The sequence below is a fragment of the Gracilinanus agilis genome, chromosome 4, assembly GCF_016433145.1.
Source record: "Gracilinanus agilis isolate LMUSP501 chromosome 4, AgileGrace, whole genome shotgun sequence".
Taxonomy (NCBI): Eukaryota; Metazoa; Chordata; class Mammalia; order Didelphimorphia; family Didelphidae; genus Gracilinanus; species Gracilinanus agilis.
The window spans coordinates 244,177,370-244,200,277 of NC_058133.1; the positions used below are offsets into that span (position 1 = coordinate 244,177,370).

Below are 22,908 nucleotides of genomic sequence, written 5' to 3' on the forward strand. Positions count from 1 at the left end.
GAAGGGGATAGGAAGAGCATGAATCAGGTAACCATGTTAAAAATGCATATTAATAAATGTTAAAAAAAAAAAAAGATCCAGAATGAATTTTGGCATATAAAGAACTGAACTAAAGGGGGTTGAACATATCATTTATTCTAAATATAAACTCTTATGCCAAAGGGCATTGCCTCCTAATTGGCATTTTTGTCAATAAGTCTATCAACCATTGTTTTTGTTTTCTTTCTCATTTATTTCGCTCTTATCTCCAACTCTTGTAATTTCTCCTTAGAAAGTGCAATATTGTATGTACCTCTAGTTAGAAGATCTTTAGAGGTATAAGCTGGTTATTTGAAATTATTCATTGGGGAGTCTAGGCATGTAAATCTGGGAGATTTCAACATGCTCTTCTCCCAATAAAATCACAGGGGGAATTATGAAAGGGAATTTTTTTTTATCTTAACTTAATCAATCAAGTACTTGAAGTGCTCCCCCTTTTAACTTAACCAGGAACTCAAGGATCCTTTTGATAAAAGTTCACATCCTCAGAGGAGGGGAGGTGGATCCCAAAGACACTGCCCCGCTGGCAGTGCCAGGAAAATTAAGAAACTTGGATTGCTTCCCAAGATGTGATGGGGAGAGCTGAGGGGTGGAAAAAACTGCATATAAGTGGGAGCCTCTGGGACCCTTGGGATCTCTTGGCAGTTGCTTTTTTGTGGCTCAGCCTCATGGGCAGCTCAGTCTTTTGAGGCTCAGTCTTTTGTGGCTCAGCTTGATTAGGCATTCAATTCTGCCTTGGGTTCAGCTTTGGTGGCTTAAGGAGTTCAGCTTCAATGACTCACTTGGGTTGAGGAAACCCTAGCCAGAGACACTAAATCTTCGGCTCTTCTTCTGTCTTTGGTGATGTAAAGCGTAGCTTAAATAGAGACAACTTGATTGGGACTCTCGCTTTCCTATGAAGCAGCCAGGCGGGCAAGAGGTAATGGCAGGCAATTTGAATTAGATCTAAGCAGGCGCATGGTCTTTCTTAAATTTATCAACATGGCTTTAAATAAAATATTAATACTTTTATCTATATCCATCTATATCCATTTTTTTTGAAACAGTAAGATACTCTCTTCAGTCTGGAAGCACTCAGATCCGGACTACAAGGCAATATTCCCTATCTCCTTCCTACATTTCCCCCTTTACTATCTCTACCTAGCTGTAATAAAGGTACTAATGCTACTAACAGACTCATAGTTTATTTTTTAATTATTATAAACAGCAACTACAACAATTTTTTTAATTCTTATATTTGCCAAACCCATTTTAATTATTACAGATCTAAATATTTCTCGTCAACTCTTGGAATTAATTGTTTCTATTTGGTCCATGTTATTTTTCAGAAATTTATTTTCTTAGGAATCTCTAGGTCCAAACTTTTAACTTTCTTTTCATGCCTTTCTTCCAAAGTTCTCATTTCCTTTCTCATATTTTCTTTGACCACTCTCATTTTTTAAAATAATAATTTTTCATCTTTTTTTAAAAACTTTTTTATTGGACTTGCATCTGAACTAAATTTTTCTTTGAGGCTTTTCTTTGAGATATTTTTGAGCCATTCTCTTCTTGGTTTCTATCTTAAGCTTCTGTCTCTATAATATCTCTTTATCATTTTATTCTATTTTTGTTTATTCATTATTCCAGCCTATTGTTTGACTTAGATTTCTGCAAACTTCTAGAGGGAATGTTTAGCCTAAGGTTCTTCTTACATCCTTTTGTTGTTTTCAGTGGTCTAGGTAGGCACCTTTCAGTACTCCTAAAATACAAGTTTCTGATTTCTTTCTACCAGTTTGACCCTGGTTGAGTGTTTTAATAGACTGCTACCAAACTGAGCCTCTATTTGCCTAGCAGGTGGCTCTCCAGATTCAGAATGAATAAACTGAAGATTCCTCTTTGATTTGGAATTCCTGCCTTGGTTATTCCTGGTCTGGAAGAAAGAACCGAGTCCTCACTTTATTCCTGAAATCAGAGCCCCACAGCTACTGTTTGCTTCAAAATTTGTTCCTAGATCAGCACAAAACCAGGACCTGCTAATAATCACTTCTATCCACCATTCCCTATTTGCAGTTTTATCCTAAGCCAGTATCTCCCAAGTAGTAGAAAATAAGTGAATGAGGTACCAGACTATATTAATTTTTGTATGCTACACTATTTCAAGCATCTGGAATCAATGCTTGCCCGGTTTCCTTTTGCTCTGGTGGCCAGTCTCAGATCTCTTTTAGTCTCTAGCAACTATATTACTTCATATGTAGCACACCTCTGGCCAGACCCCACCCCCAGTAACTGCAGACCTGCCTGTGTTCTTAAGCCTAGATTGGAAAAATGACTCACAGTTACACTTTCTTGGATTTCTTGATCATAATTTGGTCTGCTGTGTTTTAAAATCTTTGAGAAGGGGACTGAGGGTATACTATTTCTTTTTACTCAGTCTCCTTAAAGAAGATTAAATTTTGAATAAGTATTCAAGTAAACCAGGGAAACCAGGTGCTAAAGAGAAAGAGCAACCTAGGCTGTTTATCCACCATTTTTTGAAAAGGAACAATGACATCACCATCTTTGGGTATGGGTGATGTTTTGATTTGCACATGAATTAGATTTAAGTGAGGCAGAGTTGCAAAAAGTTGTCAGCCTCATCCTCTCTTCCTGAGTCACTAAAGTTCTGTGGAAGACTTAAGAGTCTGTGCTTTCTGGTTTAGTATTTAAATAAAACCCAATTATAAGTTCATTAAAGCCACAACTTATTTCCTACCTCTCCATGTCAATTCAATTCAATAAGCACCTATATATATGTAAAGTTAAACTAAAGATCTATATCAAAATAATCAACTCACAAATATGCTTAGTCTGGTCCACTCAAACTAAATTAAACTTCAAATAAAATTTCAAAACATGAGAAAAAGTTTAAAGACTAACTAGAAAATATCAATCTAGCAGCAACACACCTATCACATTTTCAACTTCCTCAGGAACATCATAGTCTTCATCACTGTCAGAAGCTGAAATGTGGGGTATCTGTTTCTCCTCATCTGGGGTAGAAAGTTGCAGATTAGCAGTCAAAGATCGACAACCACGCTGATACCTGAAGAATAAATAAATATTACTTCAAAGTTGAGTTACTTCTGGGAACTTGAGCAACTTAATAACTTAAAATATTCTCAATATTGTTATTACTTTACATCTTCCAAAAGACACTCATAATAATTACTCACACATACACATTTGTATATGAAAACACTTTACAATTTATAGAATATTTTACCTATGAAGTTAGTTAATGCAAGTGTTATGAATCTACAGGGTCCATGAATTAAAGAACAGAATTCAGTCTGTCAATAAAAATTAATTAGGTGCCTGTAGAGTGCTAAGCACTGTGTAGGGCTCTAGGGATACAAAGAAAGGCCAAAAAAAATATTCTTGGTTTCAAGGAGCTACACTTCAAGGAGATCATATCCAAGCAACTATGCACAAACAAGATATAAAACAGATAAAATGGAAATAATCAACAAATGGAAGAAACTAGAATAAAGGGAAATCAAGACAGATTTCCTTATAAGAAGAAAAGATTTTAACTGGGACTTAAAGGAAGCCAGAAAGGCCAGTTAGTAGAGATGAGTAAAGAAAGCATTATGGGCATTGAAGAATAACCAGTGAAAATGATTACAGTTGGGAGATGATGTTTTATTTAAGACGAAGCAGATAGATAAGTGTCACAGGATAGAAGAATAAATGGGAAGGTGATCAGGACTTGGGAGGGGAGAGAAAGAGGGGAAGGAATCAGCATTTAAACTGGGGCAGGAATCAGCATTTAAACTCTGGAAAAGTGGAATATATCTGTGGGGCAGAAGAAATGACAGGTTATGAATAGCTTTGAGTACCAAAAAGAGGATATGTCATTTGATCATGGGGCTGACAAGGAGCTCCTGAAGTTTATAGGAGGAAAAGGGGAAGGGGATTTGACTTAGACCTTTGCTTTAGGAAGAACACTTTAAAAGCATAATGAAGAAGAACAGAATGGTGATGGGAAAGAATTATACTGAAAGAATTGGATGTCATAAAAACATCTTAAACTCAGCATGTCTAAAACCAAACTCATTATCTTTCCCCCAAAACTCTCTCCCACCTTCCAAAATTCTCTGTTGCTTTCAAGGGCATCAAGATCCTCCTAATCACCTAGGGTCACAAGGTTCACAACCTAGGTATTACTCTTGATTCCTCACTCTCACCTCCCATACAAATCTGTTCCCAATGTCTACTAATTCTTACCTTTGTAACACCTCTTCACATTCATTTGCTCTGACCTGCTACCACCCTGAAACATGTCCTCATTTCCAAATACCTGGACTTACTTTGATATACTACAGAGTGGTCTCCCTGCCACAAGTCTCTCTTCATTAAATTCCGTCCTCCACTCACCCGTCAAAACATTTTCCTAAAAAATAAGTCTGACCATATCATCATACTATTCAATAAAATTCAGTGGTTCCCTATCTCTTCCAAAATCAAATATGAAATCTTCCATTTGGCATTCAAAGGGCTTCATAACCTACCTCCCCCTCCACATTTCCAATATTCTTATACCTTACACACTCCCATGATATAGCACACCATCTCTTTGCTCTCACCATTTTCACTGGCTTTCTCAAGCAAGGAATGCTCACTTCCTCATCTCCATGGATGTGATTGTGATATAGGAGAAAGGAAGAGAATAAAACATTCATGTGGAGCACTACCCTGTTCTACCATCCTTCTCCTTGTGAGGGGGGTGGTAGGCAGGGATGAAAATGTATATAATTAGGATGGGAGAAGATATACAAATAATGCTCATAATTAGGAATGAGACTAGAATAAAAACAAAATGGAAGAAGACAGAATGGATTAAAAAGCAGAATCCAAAAATATATGTCTTATAAGAAATATACTTGAAACCTGAAAACTAACAAATTTAAACTAAGATGCAAAGGCACAAAATCTATTATGGTTCAATTGAACTCAAAAAAAGCAAGGGTAACAAATCATAATTTTAGACATGGCAATAGCAAAAATGAAAGTAATTAAAGAGATAAACAGTAAAATACATTTTGCTGAAAGATATGATGGAATTTCAATATTTAATATATATGTATTAACTGTGATAGCATCTAATAGTATAAAGGAAAAGCTTAATGAGTTAGAGGGACAGTTGATAAAATTATAACAGTGGAGGACTTCAATGTACACCTTTCAGATTAAGAAAAATCTAGACAAAAAATAAACAAGAAAGAAGGTAGGACCTGATTAGAACTTTAGAAATGTCTGATGACCTCTGAAAATTAATGAATAGAACTAAAAAATAAGTATACATATTTCTTAACTGTGCATGGCACCTAAAAATATTTTCAATAAAGGGCTATTAACAAAAGAATTATAAAAAAAGAATTAAAAACTAATTGGAGAAAAAAAAACTAATTGGAGTCTAGTAACTTAATCCTAAAGAATTAGTGGATCAAGCAGCTAGATGACTCAGCGGAGAGCTCAGTGGAGACAGGAAGTCTTAGGTCAAATCTGGCATCAGACCCTTCCTATCTGTGTGACACTGGGCAAGTTGTTTAACTCTAATTGCCTAGCCTTTACCACTCTTCTGCCTTGGAAACAATATTCTGTATTGATTTTAAGACAGAAGAAAAGCATTATAAAACAAAATAAAAAAGAATCAGTGGATCAAAGAATAAATAATAAAGAACAGATCAATAAATGGGCATGCAATGGGGAAACTAGAGTGATCTAGAGAAATAGACGTACTTAGAAGAAGGGTAGGTCGAGGTGAAAAAAATATGACTAAATTCATAAATCTCTGAATTATCACCATATGAATAATTAAACCCATAGAAGCTGAGGAGGTTATCAAGAGAGGAAGTAGAGAATGGTAGAGCCTTGAGGAACTCCCACAGGAAGGGAATTTGATATAAAATAATGAACCACAGAAAAAACAGAGAAGGAAAGATTAGAGAAGACAGAAGAGAATTAGGAAAAGGAAGCATCTCTTTTCCATTTCAGCTAAAATGTGGGGAAAAGCCATCTACACATAATGCCTCTTACTTTTTGTCTTCTCACAATCATAATGCAACTGAAATTTCTCCCTCCAAAGGAAGAAAATCTCCTAATTGCCAAAACTAATGGCCTTCTCAGTTTTCATACTTCATAACTTCTCTGTAGGATTTCTCACTGTTGACATCGTTTCCTCCTGATTGCTTTCTCCTCCCAGCTTCCATTACTTTCATAGCTTGAGATGAGCCTTTTCTGACCAGTGATTCTCCATTCCTTGGACAGATCTTCTTCCACATAACATCCCTAACTATGGGTATCCCCCAAGGCTCTGCCATGGTCTCTCTTCTCTTTCTTCTGAACATTGGTATTATTCTGAAAGACACCCCTCCTCTTTCCAATCACCCAACTTCTCAACCTCAATAACATTCTTGACTTCTCATCCTCACTCAACATATCCAATCTGTTGCCAAATCTTATGATCTCTTTCTCCATATTTCTCATTTGTCTACTCCCTATTTATATAGTCACCACCCTTTTTCTGATCCTCATCATTTTTAGATAAGACTATTTCTAACTGTAGGTCCTGCAGTTAGTCTTACATTTTAAACAATCCTCCACATAGCTGCCAAAATAATTTTCCTAAAGCATTGGTCTGATCACATTATCTACTCAATGAATCACAACTCTTTATTACCTCAACTTTCAAATACAAAACCTTTTGTTTGGCATTTAAAGCTTTTCACAAGCTTGTTCCTTCCTATTTTTCCAGTTTTCTTACCATTATCCTTACCTACCTGCTTTTCCTCACATATCCATCTCCAGGTCGTTGTAGTAGCTGTTCCCTATATTTAGAATGCTCAGCTTCCTCAATTCCACCTCTTAGATTCCCTGACTTCCTTCAAGACTAAACTCAAGTGTCTTATTAGGTCCTCCTGTGTCTAGTGCCCTCTCCTCTAAAGCTACCTTCCTTCATCTTCTCAAATATGTATCTTGTTTGTACCTGTCTATTTTCTCCCCCATAATAATGTAAGCTTCTTGAGGACATGGGCTGTTTTTTTCTTTTTCTTTATATCTCCAGAACTTTGCACAGTGGCTATGTGTACAAGTATTCAATAAATTATTATTGATTAGCTATTTGATTTGCAGCTAGAGGGAATATTGCTTCTATAGACCTCCCAAAAATAATTTGAGGGCTACCTCTGATTTTTCCTCTGGCTCCATAAAAAAAAAAAAAAAAAAAAAAAAAGAATCAGTCTCACATCCCATATAACCATGTACACATGCTATCTCAACATCTGCCTTCTGTCACTGACCAGTTCTTCCCTACATAGACCAGAAGCCTTTACCCACTACTTGGGTCCCCATGTCAGGGTCAATCTTATAGACCATACATTCCCAATCTCCACAGAAGCTAAGTCACTCATCTTTGGAATTCCTGTTGTAGTGTCTAATTATATACTGATAGACCCTAAACATTAAACCATGCTTCATCTTCATAGCCATCTAACTAGGCCATATCACCATGTGCCTATATCATCTTATCCAATATGATACCTCCACAAAAAAAAAAAAAAAAAAAACCTCTCCTATAGTCACCTCTCCCCTCTTGCCTTTTTCTACACAGTACCTGGGCACAAAGTAAGCCCTAAAGCCTTTTTTTAACTCATTGTTTCATTCCCCCCTTTATCCATCCTAGTGATTCTGAAAGCCCATGCTGTCATTGCCCAAACACCTTTCTTGGCCCCCCACTGATTGATTTCTTATTCCCATTCCCTATAATGCAACTGCATCAACAACCTACTTTAAAGCTACCCACTCCTTGAACTATGCCCTCTGGAATGCTTGCTCCAAAAAGTAACAGATTTGCTTTCATCTTAAATCTGTTCTTTTCCCACTCACTTCTTCCATCTTCTTGCATTCACTAAGACCTAGCTCCCTCCAGACTATGCAACTTCCCTGGCCAACCTTTTATTCTCTGGTTATACTTTCAAACATATCTTTTCCCCACAACTCCTGAATCCCTGTTATTGTCAGGGGAGTTGGAATTCTCCTTGCTCCCCAGTGTTATACTCAGCTCTCCATCTATCACTATTACACAGTAACATCTTTCTTTTGGAGATCTTTCAATTCATATTTATCACCCAATCAAGATCCTGAGACTGACTATCTTCAATGAGTTCAGTGCCTAGTTCACAGACTCTCTCTCTTCCTCAACTACTAAACTCATACAAGACAACTTTGTCATACATACTGATAATCTGTCAAATACCCTAACACAGAGGTCGGCAACTTTTTTGGCAGTGAGAGCCATAAACACCACATTTTTTAAAATGTAATTTCGTTAGAGCCATAGTGCGCTCCTGTAACAGCGCCTGAAAAAAATTGACTTCGTGGCTCCTGCAGAAAGAGCCATATCTGGCCCTCAAAAGAGCCAGATATGGCTCAAGAGCCATACGTTGCCCACCCCTGCCCTAACCTAATACTTTGTTAACTCACTCGTTTCTTATAACTTATTCTTCCATCCCACCTCAGGCACACTGACATAGTCAAGAGTCTTACTCTAGACTTTGCTATTACTCAAAAAGATTATATTCATCTGGGATGGAGCTAAGATGAAAGAATAAAGAAGGAACTCTCCGAGCTCTTCCAAAATCACCTCCAAACAACTATTTTAAAAACATCCCAAAATGAATTCCGGAGTGACAAAAACAGCGTAAAACAATTTTCCACCCAACACAACAAAGAAGATTGGCAGAAAAGGTCTGATTCATCAGAGCTATGAAGTAGTGGAAGAGATTAGACATTCTGGGAATGGACCCACATTCACGCCATATACAAAGATAAGGTCAAAATAGGTACAAGATTTAGGCATAAAAGGTGATACCATAAGCAAAAAAAGGGATTATGGAACAGTTTAACTTTCACATCTATAGATAAGAGGGAAATTGACCAAATGACCAAACAAGAGACAGAGATCCTTATAAGATGTAAAATGAATAATCTTGACTACATTAAACTTATATTTAAACAATGAAACAAAGATCAGAAAGAAAGAAGAAAACTGGGTGGGGGTTATCTTATAGCAAATATCTCTGATAAAGATCTCATTTCTCAAATATATAACTAACTGAGTCAATTCTATAATAACAAGTCATTCCACAACTAATAAATAGTCAAAGGATATGAACAGGCAGTTTTTAAATAAAGAAATAAATTTATCTATAGCCATATGAAAAAATGCTCCAAATCACTATTGATTAGAGAGATACAAATTAAAACAATTCTGAGGTACCACCTGACACCTATGAGATTGGTTAATATATAGAAAAGGAAAACAATAAATTTTGTAGAGGAGGTGAGAAAATTAGAACACTAATGCATTGTTCATGGAGGTAAGAACTGAACCAATCATTCTGTAGAACAATTTGGAACTATACCCAAAGGACTGTTTATATCCTGTTATCAAGCAATACCACTACTGTGTCAATATCCCAAAGACAACCAAAAAAAGGAAGAAAAGAGTCTATTTGTATAAAAATAGCAGTTATTTCTCTGGCAACAAAAAATAGGAAAATCAGGGAATACCTATCAATTGAGGAACAGCTGAACAAGTTGTAATGTATGATTGTAATGGAATAGCATTATACTATAAGAAATGACAAGGAGGATGATTTCAGAAAAACCTGGAAAGACTTATATGACTGATACACAGTGAAATTAGCAATACTAATAATATTATTTGTGACAGAACTAAAAATACTACTAACAATGTAAAAAAGTGTAATTGATGAAATAAGAATAAGGATAGAGGAAAAGAAAAGAACTCAAGAATGAAATGAAAATAATTTAAGCCAATTAATGACTTTAGAAAAGTTGAAGGTTATAAAATAAATAAATAAATCATCAGCACTTGTGTTTACTCCCAACAAAACTCAATAGGAAACTACAAAAAGAGAAATTGCATTTTTTAAAAATAGAATATATAAATACTTGGGAGTCTACAAAATACATAGAACAATTTTATAAATACAACAACTAAATGATCTTTAAAGACATTGAAGTAATGAAAAAATTCACATGGATATTACTAAAAACAATACTACCTAAATTAATTACTTAATGTTAAGCCAATTAAAATTTTAGTGAAACTAGGAAAATAATAACAACAAGAATCTATTTGGAAGAACAAAAAATTAAGAATCTCTAGGGAAATAATAAAAAAGTAGGAAGGATGAGAATTTAGCAGTACCAGCCCTCAAATTATATTACAAAGCAATAATAAGTAAAATATTTTGGTATTGCCTCAAAAACAGATTGATGAGAGGAAACAACTACCTACACAAGATACAGAATCAGATATCCAGGTTAATATGGTGGCAGAGTAAAAAACAGCTGCTTAACCTCTCCTAACCCACACATATAGGACTCCTCATGAGGACATAAAAACAAATCCAGAACAATGAAGGGACCATTCAATAGGGAACAGCATTAAAAGTACGTGGGATCGGGGCATTTCCATGCTATAAGGGGATGAAACAGCTCTCACTAAAACGCAAGCTGAGCAACCCCCTTTCTCCCCCACACCACCTACAGGGCCAAAGCCAGTGCACAAGAGTTAGAGCAAGTTTGGGGCAGCCATTAAGTCCTTGACAGCTACCTGGGATCACCAGGGCCTGTTCCTGAGAGCAGCAAGACTTAAGACACCAAAAGGCTAAAGAACGCTCAGACTGAAAACAGACCTTGAGCACAGGCTCAAATGCGAACCCTGAGGCTAGGCGCAGACCTTGGGTGGGGAGCTAGTGCAGAGGGGTGCATGACTGTGGAAGTAGCTCCCTGACACTGTTAAAGGAGCCTCGGGAAGAGGAACAAGCAAGGGGACCACCAGGAGGCTTGACCCTGAGAACAACTAGACCTGAGACCTCAGGAGCCTAAAGAGTACAGATAGACCCTGGGTGTGAGGATAAACCTGAGAGGACACTCAGCTAAAAATGGCAAGCCAGTCACAAGAACCCCGAAAGAGAAAGATCAAGAAGAAATTTTTAACACTCAACACCTTTTACACAGAAAAAATCCAGACAACAGAGCAAACAGCAGAGGAGAACAAACAAATAATCAAATCCAAACCTTCCCAAAAAATTGAAAATTGGTCACAAGCTCCTGAAGAGTTCAAATCTGAGATCAAAAGAAATATGGAAGAGATTTGGCAAGAAAAGTGGGAAATAGCTCAAAAGGAAATTAACAAGTTAAAAAGCAGAAATTCCCAATTGGAAACCAAAATAAAACACCTGGAAAACAGGACAGACCAAACCAAAAAAGAAAATCATGAGATTATAACAGAAAACCAGTCTCTAAAGACAAGAATGGGCAAGTAGAAGCCAATGATCTCTCAAGACAGTAAGAACAAATAAAGCAAAGTCAAAAGACTGATAAAATAGAAGGAAACATGAAATATCTCACTGAGAAATTGACAAATAAGAAAACAGGTCTAGAGGAGACAATTTAAGAATCACTGGTCTTCCTGAAAAAGCAGAAATTAATAGAAATTTGGACTCCATACTACAAGAAATTATCCAACAAAATTGCCCTGATGTTCTTCAAAAAGAGGGCAAAATAGACATTGAAAGGATCCATAGATCACCCTCTACACTAAACTCTCAAAAGACAACCCCCAGGAATATAATAGCCAAATTCAAGAGCTTCCACGTAAAAGAAAAAATTTTACAAGAAGCCAGAAAAACATAATTCAGATATCAAGGAGCACCAATCAGGATCACACAGGATCTGGCAGTCTCCACACTACAAGACCACAAGGCTTGGAATATGATATTCAGAAAGGCAAGAGAACTGGGTCTACAACCAAGGATCACCTACCCATTAAAACTGACTATATACTTCCAGGGGAAAGTATGGGCATTCAACAAGATAGAAGATTTCCAAGTATTTGCACAGAAAAGACCAGGACTAAATGGAAGGTTCGATATCCAACCACAAAAACAAAGAGAAACATAAAACGGTAAATAAGAAACAGAGGGGAAAGAAAGAAAACTCTTACTTTTAAACTTGCCTCTTTAAGGACTTCAAAAAGATCTAATTATTTCTATACCTATATGGAGAAATGTTATGTGTAATTCTCTGTAGTGAACTCTATTCACTCTTATACTATTCACAATTATAGTAATTAGAAGAATTATTCATAGGGAGAGGCTAGAGTACTAAATGGTCTAAGATGATATGGGGGAAGGTGGGAAAGACGGGGGTGAATACTAGATGGCAACAAGTGAAACTTGAATGAAAAAGAAAAACAGAATATTCTATTACACACAAAGAGGGCATGGGAAGGGGAGGGGATGAATACTATTATAAGAAGGAAAGGAAGAGAGCATTAAGAGACAATATTTAAACGTTACTTCTCAGAGGAATTAACCCTGAGAGGGAAGAATAGCTATATCCATTGGGATATAGAACTCTATCTAACCCAACTGAGAAAGTGAGAAGGGATTAACCAAGGGGATCAGAGGAGTGGGGAGGTCAAAAAAGGGAGAGGAGGAGAGGGGGAAGGGAATTCATTAGGCCTTAAAAATAAAAAGAGGGGAATAATAAGGGAGGGGGTAGAAAGGGAAGTAAATCAATGGAGGGGACAAGGGTTACTGGTTTAAAACAAACCACTGGTTTAAAAGGAAATAGCATAAGAAGAAGAGATAGAACTAGGAGAGGATACCAAAATGATGGGGAATACACAACTGATAATTATAACTCTGAATGTGAATGGGATGAATTCAGCCATAAAACGGAAGCAAATAGCAGAGTAGATTAGAAACCAAAATCCTACCATATGTTGTCTACAAGAAACACATATGAGGTGGATGGACATACACAGGTTTAAGGTAAAGGGCTTGAGCAAAATCATTTGGGCTTCAAAAAGACAAAAAGAAGGAAGGAGTGGCAATCATGATTTCTGACAAAGCCAAAGTAAAAACAGATATGATTAAAAAAGACAGGGAAGGTAAATTACATCCTGATAAAAGGCAGTATAGACAATGAGGAAATAACAGTGCTCAATATGTATGCACCAAATGGCATAGCATCCAGATTCCTAAAGGAGAAACTGGCAGAGCTCAAGAAGGAAATAGATAGGAAAACCATACTAGTGGGAAATCTAAATATTCCTCTGTCAGATCTAGATAAATCAAACCGAAAAATAAATAAGAAAGAGACAAGAGGTGAATGAAATCCTAGAAAAATTAGATTTAATAGATATGTGAAGAAAAATAAATAGGGACAAAAAGGAATACATCTTCTTTTCAACTGCACATGGTACATTGACAAAGACTAACCATGTAATTGGGTATAGAAACATTGCAAACAAATGCAAAAGAGCAGAAATAATAAATGTAACCTCAGATCATAATGCAATAAAAATAATAATTAGTAAGGGCACATGAACAGGCAAATCAAAAACTAATTGGAAATTAAATAATATGATTCTCCAAAACCAGTTAGTTGAAGAAGAAAACATAGAAACAATCAACAATTTTATTGAAGAGAATGACAATGATGAGACATGATACCAAACTCTGTGGGATGCAGCCAAGGCAGTACTGAGGGGAAATTTATAACCTTGAGTGCATGTATTAACAAATTAGGGAGGGCAGAGATTAATGAATTGGGCATGCAACTTAAAAAATTAGAAAGAGAACAAATTAAAAATCTCCAGATGAAAACTAAATTAGAAATACTAAATATCAAGTGAGAAATTAATAAAATCCAAAGTAAAAGAAGTATTGAATTAATAAATAAAACCAGAAGCTGATATTTTGAAAAAACAGATAAAATAGACAAAGTATTGGTCAATCTAATAAAAAAAAGGAAAGAAAACCAAATTAACAGTGTCAAAGATGAAAAGGGAGGCCTCACCTCTAATGAAGAGGAAATTAATGCAATCATTAAGAACTATTTTGCCCAATTATGTGGCAATAAATATAGCAATCTAGGTCGATATGGATGAATATTTACAAAAATATAAATTGCCTAGATTAATAGTAGAAGAAACAAAATACTTAAATAATCCCATATCAGAAAAAGAAATTGAACAAGCCATCAAATCTCCCTAAGAAAAAATCGCCAGAACCTGATGGATTCACAAGTGAATTCTATCAAGCATTCAAAAAACAACTAATCCCACTACTATAAAATTATTTGATATAAAAAGCAAAGAAGGAGGTCTACCAAATTCCTTTTATGACACAAATATGGTACAGATTCCAAAGACAGGTAGATCAAAAACAGAAAAAGAAAACTACAGACCAAACTCCCTAATGAACATAAATGCAAAAATCTTAAATAGAATACTGGCAAAAAGACTCCAGCAAGTGATCAAGAGGATGATCCACCATGATCAGGTGGGATTTATACCAGGAATGCAAAGATGGTTCAAAATTAGGAAAACCATCCACATTATTGACCATATCAACAAGTTAACAAATAAAAATCTCATGATTATCTCAATAGATGCTGAAAAAGTCTTTGACAAAACACATCACCCATTCCTATTGAAAACACTAGAAAGTATAGGAATTGAACAACCTTTCTTGAAAATAATAAACAGTATATATCTAAAACCATCAATAGGCATCATATGCAATGGGGATAAATTAGAAGCCTTCCCAATAAGATCAGGAGTGAAACAAGGATGCCCATTGTCACCTCTATTATTTAATATTGTACTAGAAATACGAGCAGTAGCAATTAGAGAAGAAAAAGAAATTGAAGGCATTAAAATAGGCAATGAGGAGACTGAGTTATCACTTTTTACAGATGATATCATGGTCTACTTAAATAGTATACTTGTCAGATCTCTGGGAAAGGAAAGATTTTAAAACCAAGCAAGAGTTAGAGAAAATTACAAAATGTAAAATAAATAATTTTGAATATATTAAATTAAAAAGCTTTTGTACAAACAAAAACAATGCAACCAAAATCAGAAGGGAAACAACAAACTGGGAAAAAATCTTTATAACAAAAACTCTGACAGGGTCTAATTACTCAAATATACAAGGAGTTAAATCAATTTGTATAAAAAATCAAGCCATTCCCCAATTGATAAATGGGTAAGGGACATGAATAGGCAATTTTCAGATAAAGAAATCAAAACTATCAATAAGCACATGAGAAAGTGTTCTAAATCTCTAATAATTAGAGAAATGCAAATCAAAACAACTCTGAGGTATCACCTCATACCTAGCAGATTGACTAAAATGATAGCAGGAGAGAGTAATGAATGTTGGAGGGGATGTGGCAAAATTGGGACATTAATGCATTGCTGGTGGAGTTGTGAACTGATCCAACCATTCTGGATGGCAATTTGGAACTATGCTCAAAGGGCTATAAAAGACTGCCTGCCCTTTGATCCAGCCATACCACTGTTGGGTTTGTACCCCAAAGAGATCATAGATAAACAGACTTGTACGAAAATATTTATAGCTGCGCTTTTTGTGGTGGCAAAAAACTGAAAAATGAGGGTATGCCCTTCAATTGGGGAATCGCTGAACAAATTGTGGTATATGCTGGTGATGGAATACTATTGTGCTCAAAGGAATAACGAACTGGAGCAATTCCATATGAAGTGGCAAGACCTCCAGGAATTGATGCAGACTGAAAGGAGCAGAGCCAGAAGAACATTGTACACAGAGCCCAATACACTGTGGTAAAATAGAATGTAATGGACTTCAGTACTAGCAGCAATGTAATGTATCAGGACAATTCTGAGGGATGTATGGAAAAGAAAGCTACCCACATTCAGAGGAAGAACTACAGGAGTGGAAACACAGAAGAAAAACAACTGCTTGAACACATGGGTTGATGAGGACATGGTTGGAGATGTAGACTCGAAACTACCACACCAATGCAACTATCAAAAATTTGGAAATAGATCTTGATCAATGACACATGTTAAAACCAGTGGAAATGCGCGTCGGCTATGGGCGTGAGGGGGATGTCAGGCTGGTGAAGGGGAAAGTAAGAATATGCATCAGGTAACCATGATAACTTTTCTAAAAAATAAAAATTATTTTTAAAAAAATTTTTTAAATTAAAAAAAAAACAAGATACAGAATCAAATGAACATAGTAGCCTGCTGTTCAGTGCTTTCTAAATTTTGTCAGCTCTAGAATCTTCTATAAATACTTGGATTAATCTAGCATCTTGTGCCATCTTTGTTCTTTTTAGTGGTGCTATTACTGTCACCTGCATGAGCACATTAAACATTATGATGAAAGGTATCTGTATAGTGATTGTATTTGATGTTGAAAAAAGTCTATTATGACACCTTTTCAAATTGTTTTCATATTTCTTCCTTTCTCTTTTTCTATAAATTTCCTAGGAATGGTTTCACAAAGCTGGGTCTCTTACCAAGCTTCTTTAAATTAATATTAAATCTCAACCCTTCCCACACCTTCCAATGCCATGGTAGGCATCATCCAGCAAACAGATACATATATATAGATTATAGCTTTCATGTTTTCATTTTTCAATTCATTCTCTGGAGGTAAACATTCATAAGTTATTCTTCAAATATTAAATCTGTAACTGTATATATTGTTCTCTTTTTCATTTCACTTTTAATTACCTCATGTAGTTCTTTCAAATATTTTTAAAAATTAATCTTATTGTTTCTTAGGGTGCAGTAGTATTTTATCACAATAATACACCACAATTTGTTGAGTCATTCTGTAATTGATGGACATCTCAATTTCCAGTTCTTTGCCACCACAAAGAGAGCTACTATAAATATTTTTCAACATGTAGGTTCTTTTCTTTTTTCTCTGATCTCCTTACACACAATTTTATAACTCTCTCGGCATAATTCCATATTGCCCTCCAAAATGGTTAGATCAGTTCCACCAACAGTATATTAATTTTTCCACCTCCCCCTTCAACATTTGTCATTTTGGCCTTTTGTCATTTTAGCCAATCAGATGAGTATGAGATAATACATCAGAAATGCTTTGTTTGCATTTCCCTAATCAGTAGTGATTTAGAGCATTTTTTCATATATCCATATATGGCTTTGATTTCTACATCCAGAAACGGTTCATATCTTCTGCCCATTTGTCAGTTGGGAGATGGGTCTTATTCCCATAAACTTGACAAAGATTCTCTATATATTTTAAATATAACACTTCTAACCAAAAGACAATCTATGAAAATGTTTCCCAATTTTCTGCTTTCCTTCTAATCTTGGCAAGATTTGTTTTATTTGTATAAAACCTTTTTCAATTTAATGTCCTCAAACTTACCCATTTTACATCTAACAATGCTCCTCATTTCTTGTTTACTCATGCCTCTCCTATTCACAAATCTGAGAATATATTCCCTGGTCTTCTAATGTGCTTATGATATCTCCTTCTATGTCTAGATCATGTATCCATTTTGATCTTATCATAGTGAAGAGTATAAGTAAGATATTGTTCTGTACTGAGTTTCTGCCAAACTACTTCCCAGTTGTTGCAGCAATTTTTACCAAATACTTATTCATTTCTAAACCCTGAATCTATACTTCTGTCAAATACAAAGTTACTATAGTCTTCTACTATTATTTATTGTATGTCTGTTCCACTCATCTTCCTTTTAATTTCTTAGCCTACACCAGATAGTTTGGATAATTGTTTTTTAATAGTTTAAAATCTGGTATAACTATACCTCCTTCCTTTACATTTGTTTTCATTAATTCTTTTGATATTCTTGATCTTTTGCTCTTCCATATTATTTTGCCTAGATAAATAGAATAAATTTTTGCTAATCTCATTGGGATGGCATTAAATAAGTATATTAGTTTAGGTCAGTGGTTCCCAAACTTTTTTGGCCTACCATCCCCTTTCCAGAAAAAATATTACTTAGCACCACCTGTCATATACTATCACCACCCCCTTACAGTTATTCACCACCCCTAAATGCACCTGTGGCCATCAATGCTCCCCTGGATCACTGCAGCACCCACCAGAGGGCAGTGGCGCCCACTTTGGTAATCACTGGTTTAGGTAGGCCTGTTGTTTAAATTATATGAATTCTGCCCATTCATGAACAATTATTTTTTCTATGATTATATTGATTTTACTATGTAAAAAGTGTCTTATAATTATGTTCATGCAGCTCCTTGGTTCATTTTCACAGTGTATACTCTCAAGTATTTTATTCTATCTATAGTTATTTTAAATGGAGTATCACTTTCTATATTTTCTTGAAGGACTTTGTTAGTCCTTCTTATTAATAATCAATAGTTACCTATTGGTAAAAATGATGATTTATAAGAGTTGGTTTTATATCCTGCTACTTTACTAAAATTATTGATAGTTTCAACTAACTTTTTAGTTGTATCTCTAGGATTTTCCACATACTCTTATATAGTTTATAAGGTTTTACAAACAAGATTATATGACTACAGTCTTTTCAATTTCCCACATTGTCCTTTTTCTCACTGTTATTCTTCCTTTTTTAGCTTTGATTTTGATCTTTGTTCTAACAAATTGATAGGCTAAATATAGACATGTTTGGTTCAGGAATAACTCCCATATAAGGAGTTATTTCCTATCTGTTAATATATAATCATTTTTATCTTTTCTGATTATTATTTGGGGCTTTTCCTTCCATTTTTATGAAACTATTCTAAGGATGGGATTTGTGCAAGGGGGATGGGACAAAAGGAGCCAGAGAAGGAGTTGCTGACAGTTGCTGACAGTTGCTGACAGTTGAGACCAGAGAGAATTCTGGGAATTGCTCGGAGGAAGAGGAGAGAAGAAAGGTCTTCCAGCAGAAGACTGGGAGGAGAGAAGAGGAGGACAACCCAGCTCGGATCCCATCCTGAGGGCTTCCTGAGGATTTTTCTTTGTAAACTGAAACCCTGATTCCCTGATCAAAACCATTCCATCACATCTCACCCATCAAGACTTCAACCATCGAGTGAGCTAACTTTTTGGACTCCATTTTGGGAGCAATCTCTTAGTCTCCTTCTCCCATTACCCAACCTTGCTGAAAGACCCCCTTTCAGTCAAAATTTATAATTATAGGAGAGGATAGAAACAGTAAAATAGAAAAATAGAAATAGAAACAGAAGGAGGAGAAGAGGCAAGGGGAGAAGTTTAGGAGTGAGAACCTCAAAGGTTACCACCCAAGTGACAGACGCCATAGAAATAGAGAAGAGGGCACCCCAAAATCCCACTGCCCTTCACCCCTTTCCCCAATCCCTGAATTGCAAATAATAAAAGCCATTCATCAGTCAGATAGCATTCCAGAGTGCCTGAGAGACAACAAGGGAGAGGGGAACCACAGTTTAGTCTGGTTGCCTCCATCTTGAAGCCAGACTACCCGCTATAAAATTAACTGATCGGTGGGAGGATTGTATGAACCCCATCCTTATTCAAAATCAGATTGGGGTACCACATACCTTGTCATATAGGGAAGCCTCGCCCCCAAATCCTGTGGGGTGGCACGACCATTCTGGTCACCCAGTTTTGGGGTGACACCCCCTTAAAGTCTCCCAGTGTATATTCGGCCCCAGGGGAGAACTGGAAGAGAGACTCACCCTAAAGACTCTCTCATCTATCAAACATTGGTTACTGGCTCCCTTTATTATTACACTATTCATCGTAGAAACCTTTTTCAAGTGCCCTAATGCCAAGTGTTTCACCTTTCATGAGCATGAATAGGCCAAGAGGAACACTCCTCACTTCTACCTTCTAGAGCATACCTTTGCTATCACTCAACAACTTCTCTTAGATTTACACTATCTATTTCTCTGTATCCAAATCTTCATTACACTCCTTAATAAGGCTCCAGCCTAACTTCCCTCATGCTTTCTCAAGGAATTAAGAACGTGGCTCACAGTTTTTCTCTCTACCCCAACCCTTTGTCCTCATAACTCAGGAATTTCTATATTCATGTGAATAATACTGCTTATACACAGTATTCATTAACTTCATGTCCTGTGACCTTTAAGTTCACATTACCTCAGCCATTCCATAGGATGGTACAATCCCTACTTTCATGGAGGCTGCTATGATCATGAACTCTGAAATTTCTCTTATCATAACTGCTTCCCTCTCCACCTCTACCTCACTCCTCAGAAAGCCATATTCTTCCATCTCCATGCAACCCCAAATTTCTCTACTTCTTTCTGTTCTCACAGTCCTTGCTCTGGTCTTGACCCTAAGAGTAGTTCAATTATACAAAACTGTTCCTATATACTGCTAATTCAATCTTCATAACATTTCTTATCTGACCCATGTTCTCTATTCATAAAACCAAACACTGCCAAAAGCCTTCATCAGTTCTTACCTGGATTGTTGTCTAATCTTTTAATTGTTTTCCCTAATTCTATCTTTTAAATGAAGGCCAAAATATGACAATCTCACTCCCTTTCTCTAAAACATTCAGGGGCTCCCTTCTGCCTTTAGGAAAAAATACTCAATACCAGTGATTCCCAAAGTGGGCACTACCGCCCCCTGGTGGATGCTACAGTGATCCAAGGGAGTGGTGATGGCCACAGGTGCATTTATCTTTCCTATTAATTGCTATTAAAATTTTAAAAAAATTAATTTCCAGGGGGCTAAGTAATATTTTTTCTGGAAAGGGGGCGGTAGGCCAAAAAAGTTTGGGAACCACTGCTCTATATCTTTCCATTTAAATGAATCAATACTCCCTCATCTACATTTCCAGATTTATCTCATAGTACTTCCTTTCATACATATTACAGGCAAATGGATCTACTAACTGCTCCCCAGATTTTACATGCTATTTCATTCTATCTTAGAATTCATAACTACCTCCTGGGCTGAACTCAAGAGCCATCTTCTACTCAAAGTCTATCCTAATTCCAACATTTCTCAATGTTTTATCTCACCTCTGAGATACCTAGTATTTACTTATTTTTGTATCCCAATAGAACATGAGCTTCTTAAGGAATAGGATTGGTTAATGTTTTTCTCTAAACAGTAATTTTCAGAGAGTGGATGTTTACTAAAATGCTTATAAGATTCAATTAATCTTTATGTGAAAAGCAAACAAGTTGATAAATATTTTAAATATACTTTATTATTCAAGACATCTTTATATATATATATGCTTTATATAGCATGCTTGGCTTTTTGTGGTCAAATAGATGAAAATGAGAAAAGGTAAAGACCAGTCAACTAACCTCCACTTCGCCAACCTGGGTTTGAGGAAAGTCAATCCAAGGCGCTGAACAAGTTTCACACCAAGTTTTCGAAGAAGAGTATGGTTACTTTCTGAGAGCTTGCAGTTATCAAGGCACTCAAGTACCGTGGAAGCTGCAAAACAGACCACAGCAGTGAACATTTGGAAAAAATCCTTAGTTATATGAATTTCCAAACTATCTTCACTTAGAATATGATGAATCTATATACAGCCTTTAAAGTTTTTTTGGAATTGTCAAACAATATGTTTCCCTGTCCATGTTTCATAAAAAACCTTATAGTTGCTGAATATGCCAGTTCACCTGAATTGCTGAACTGAATTCCAGAGAAACATGGCCCACACAACTTTATTCTTCATTCCTACCTAATATGAACTATATAGTATATCTATTTTCTCCACAACAGCTCTGATCATACTGTTTGCTCTTCCTTCTTTCTATCTGTCCAAATTCTATAGATTCTTCAAGACCCAACCCTCATATCCTTCATAAAATTTTCTCTGGTCATTTTACAATTTTTAAACTTTCTGATTACCCATAAAAAATGTGACCTGTATTATGGAACTCGATTATTGTTCAAGTAATACTTGACAGAACATGGAGAAGTATGGCATAAATATTAGAGAACCATCTTCAGAGTCTGGATGATCAAGGTTCAAATCCCACATGGCACGTATTATATATACAGCCCTGGGAAAGGTACTTAACCTTTACTCTTTGTCCCAGGCTATTTTTAAACTAGTTTGCTGTTAGAAGGAAAATTGGAAGTAGCATAGTTTGCATTTTGAGTGACAGCACACTGAGCATACAGCTGCTGACAGTCTGCAGATTTCATGGGTCAGACACAGAGAGGAATGACAGTTTGAACTCCAAGGGGAATGGGAGACCTGTTATCCTATCTGTGAAGCCTGGTTTTTCCAAAGAGGATTATTCCTATCAAGATCTGTTGGCTGGGATTGACCAAGCTTTGGTGAGGCATTTCAGAGGTGGACTCTGAGTGCCAATAAGCCCAGCTCAATCTCCAGTTTTGGATTAACTGGCTGGTACCTGAACATCGTTGAGGATCAACTGAAGACATCAACCTCTGAAGAACTGGTTATACATGAGATCCTTGTCTACAGCTCCATCTGTTACTCAGTAGTTAGTTTAGTAAATAGAGTAGACACCTCCATTCCTTCATTCCTTAATTTACCAACAGATTTCATGGCAGTTATTCCCTCTTAACTCCCTGTCCTGCCCTTGTTAATTATTAAAACCCCTTTTTATAAACTTCCTTGACTTCTCCTTCCCAGACTACAAGAACCCACTGTTAATTTATACTGTTTCCCTGGCTATATTGGTTTCTGTTATTTTGTTGTTTCCCCAGCTAAGTTTGTGATAATTTGTTACCTATTCCAAGTCAGTAAGGGACTAGTTTTACCCTGATGTACTTGTGTTTCCCCCCTTCTAATCCTCACCTATTCCCAGTTATTTATTTCATTGCCAACCCCTACTATACACTAATGAAATTACAAATCCAGAAAAAAAAAATGTACATTCTTCGTATTGTACTATAATCATTCCCATAGACCTAATTTATTGCTGAGGGCAGAATGCATTAAAAGAAGCAGTGTCCAGTTTGACATTAGAACATAGGCTCCCTAAGAACAGGAGCTATT

At 36.1% G+C, this 22,908-nt stretch overlaps 1 protein-coding gene across 1 annotated transcript in view; it reads right to left on the reverse strand.

The window, feature by feature from the left end:
- Positions 1 to 22,908, reverse strand: part of TBCD (tubulin folding cofactor D) — a 522,548-nt gene that overhangs the window by 424,382 nt on the left and 75,258 nt on the right. Inside the window, exons 8-9 of the mRNA XM_044675187.1 lie at positions 21,233 to 21,365; positions 2,964 to 3,100 (exon numbers count right to left, since the gene is read on the reverse strand). Of these exons, the coding sequence (XP_044531122.1) occupies positions 2,964 to 3,100; positions 21,233 to 21,365 (270 nt within the window). The remainder of the gene's footprint in view (positions 1 to 2,963; positions 3,101 to 21,232; positions 21,366 to 22,908) is intronic.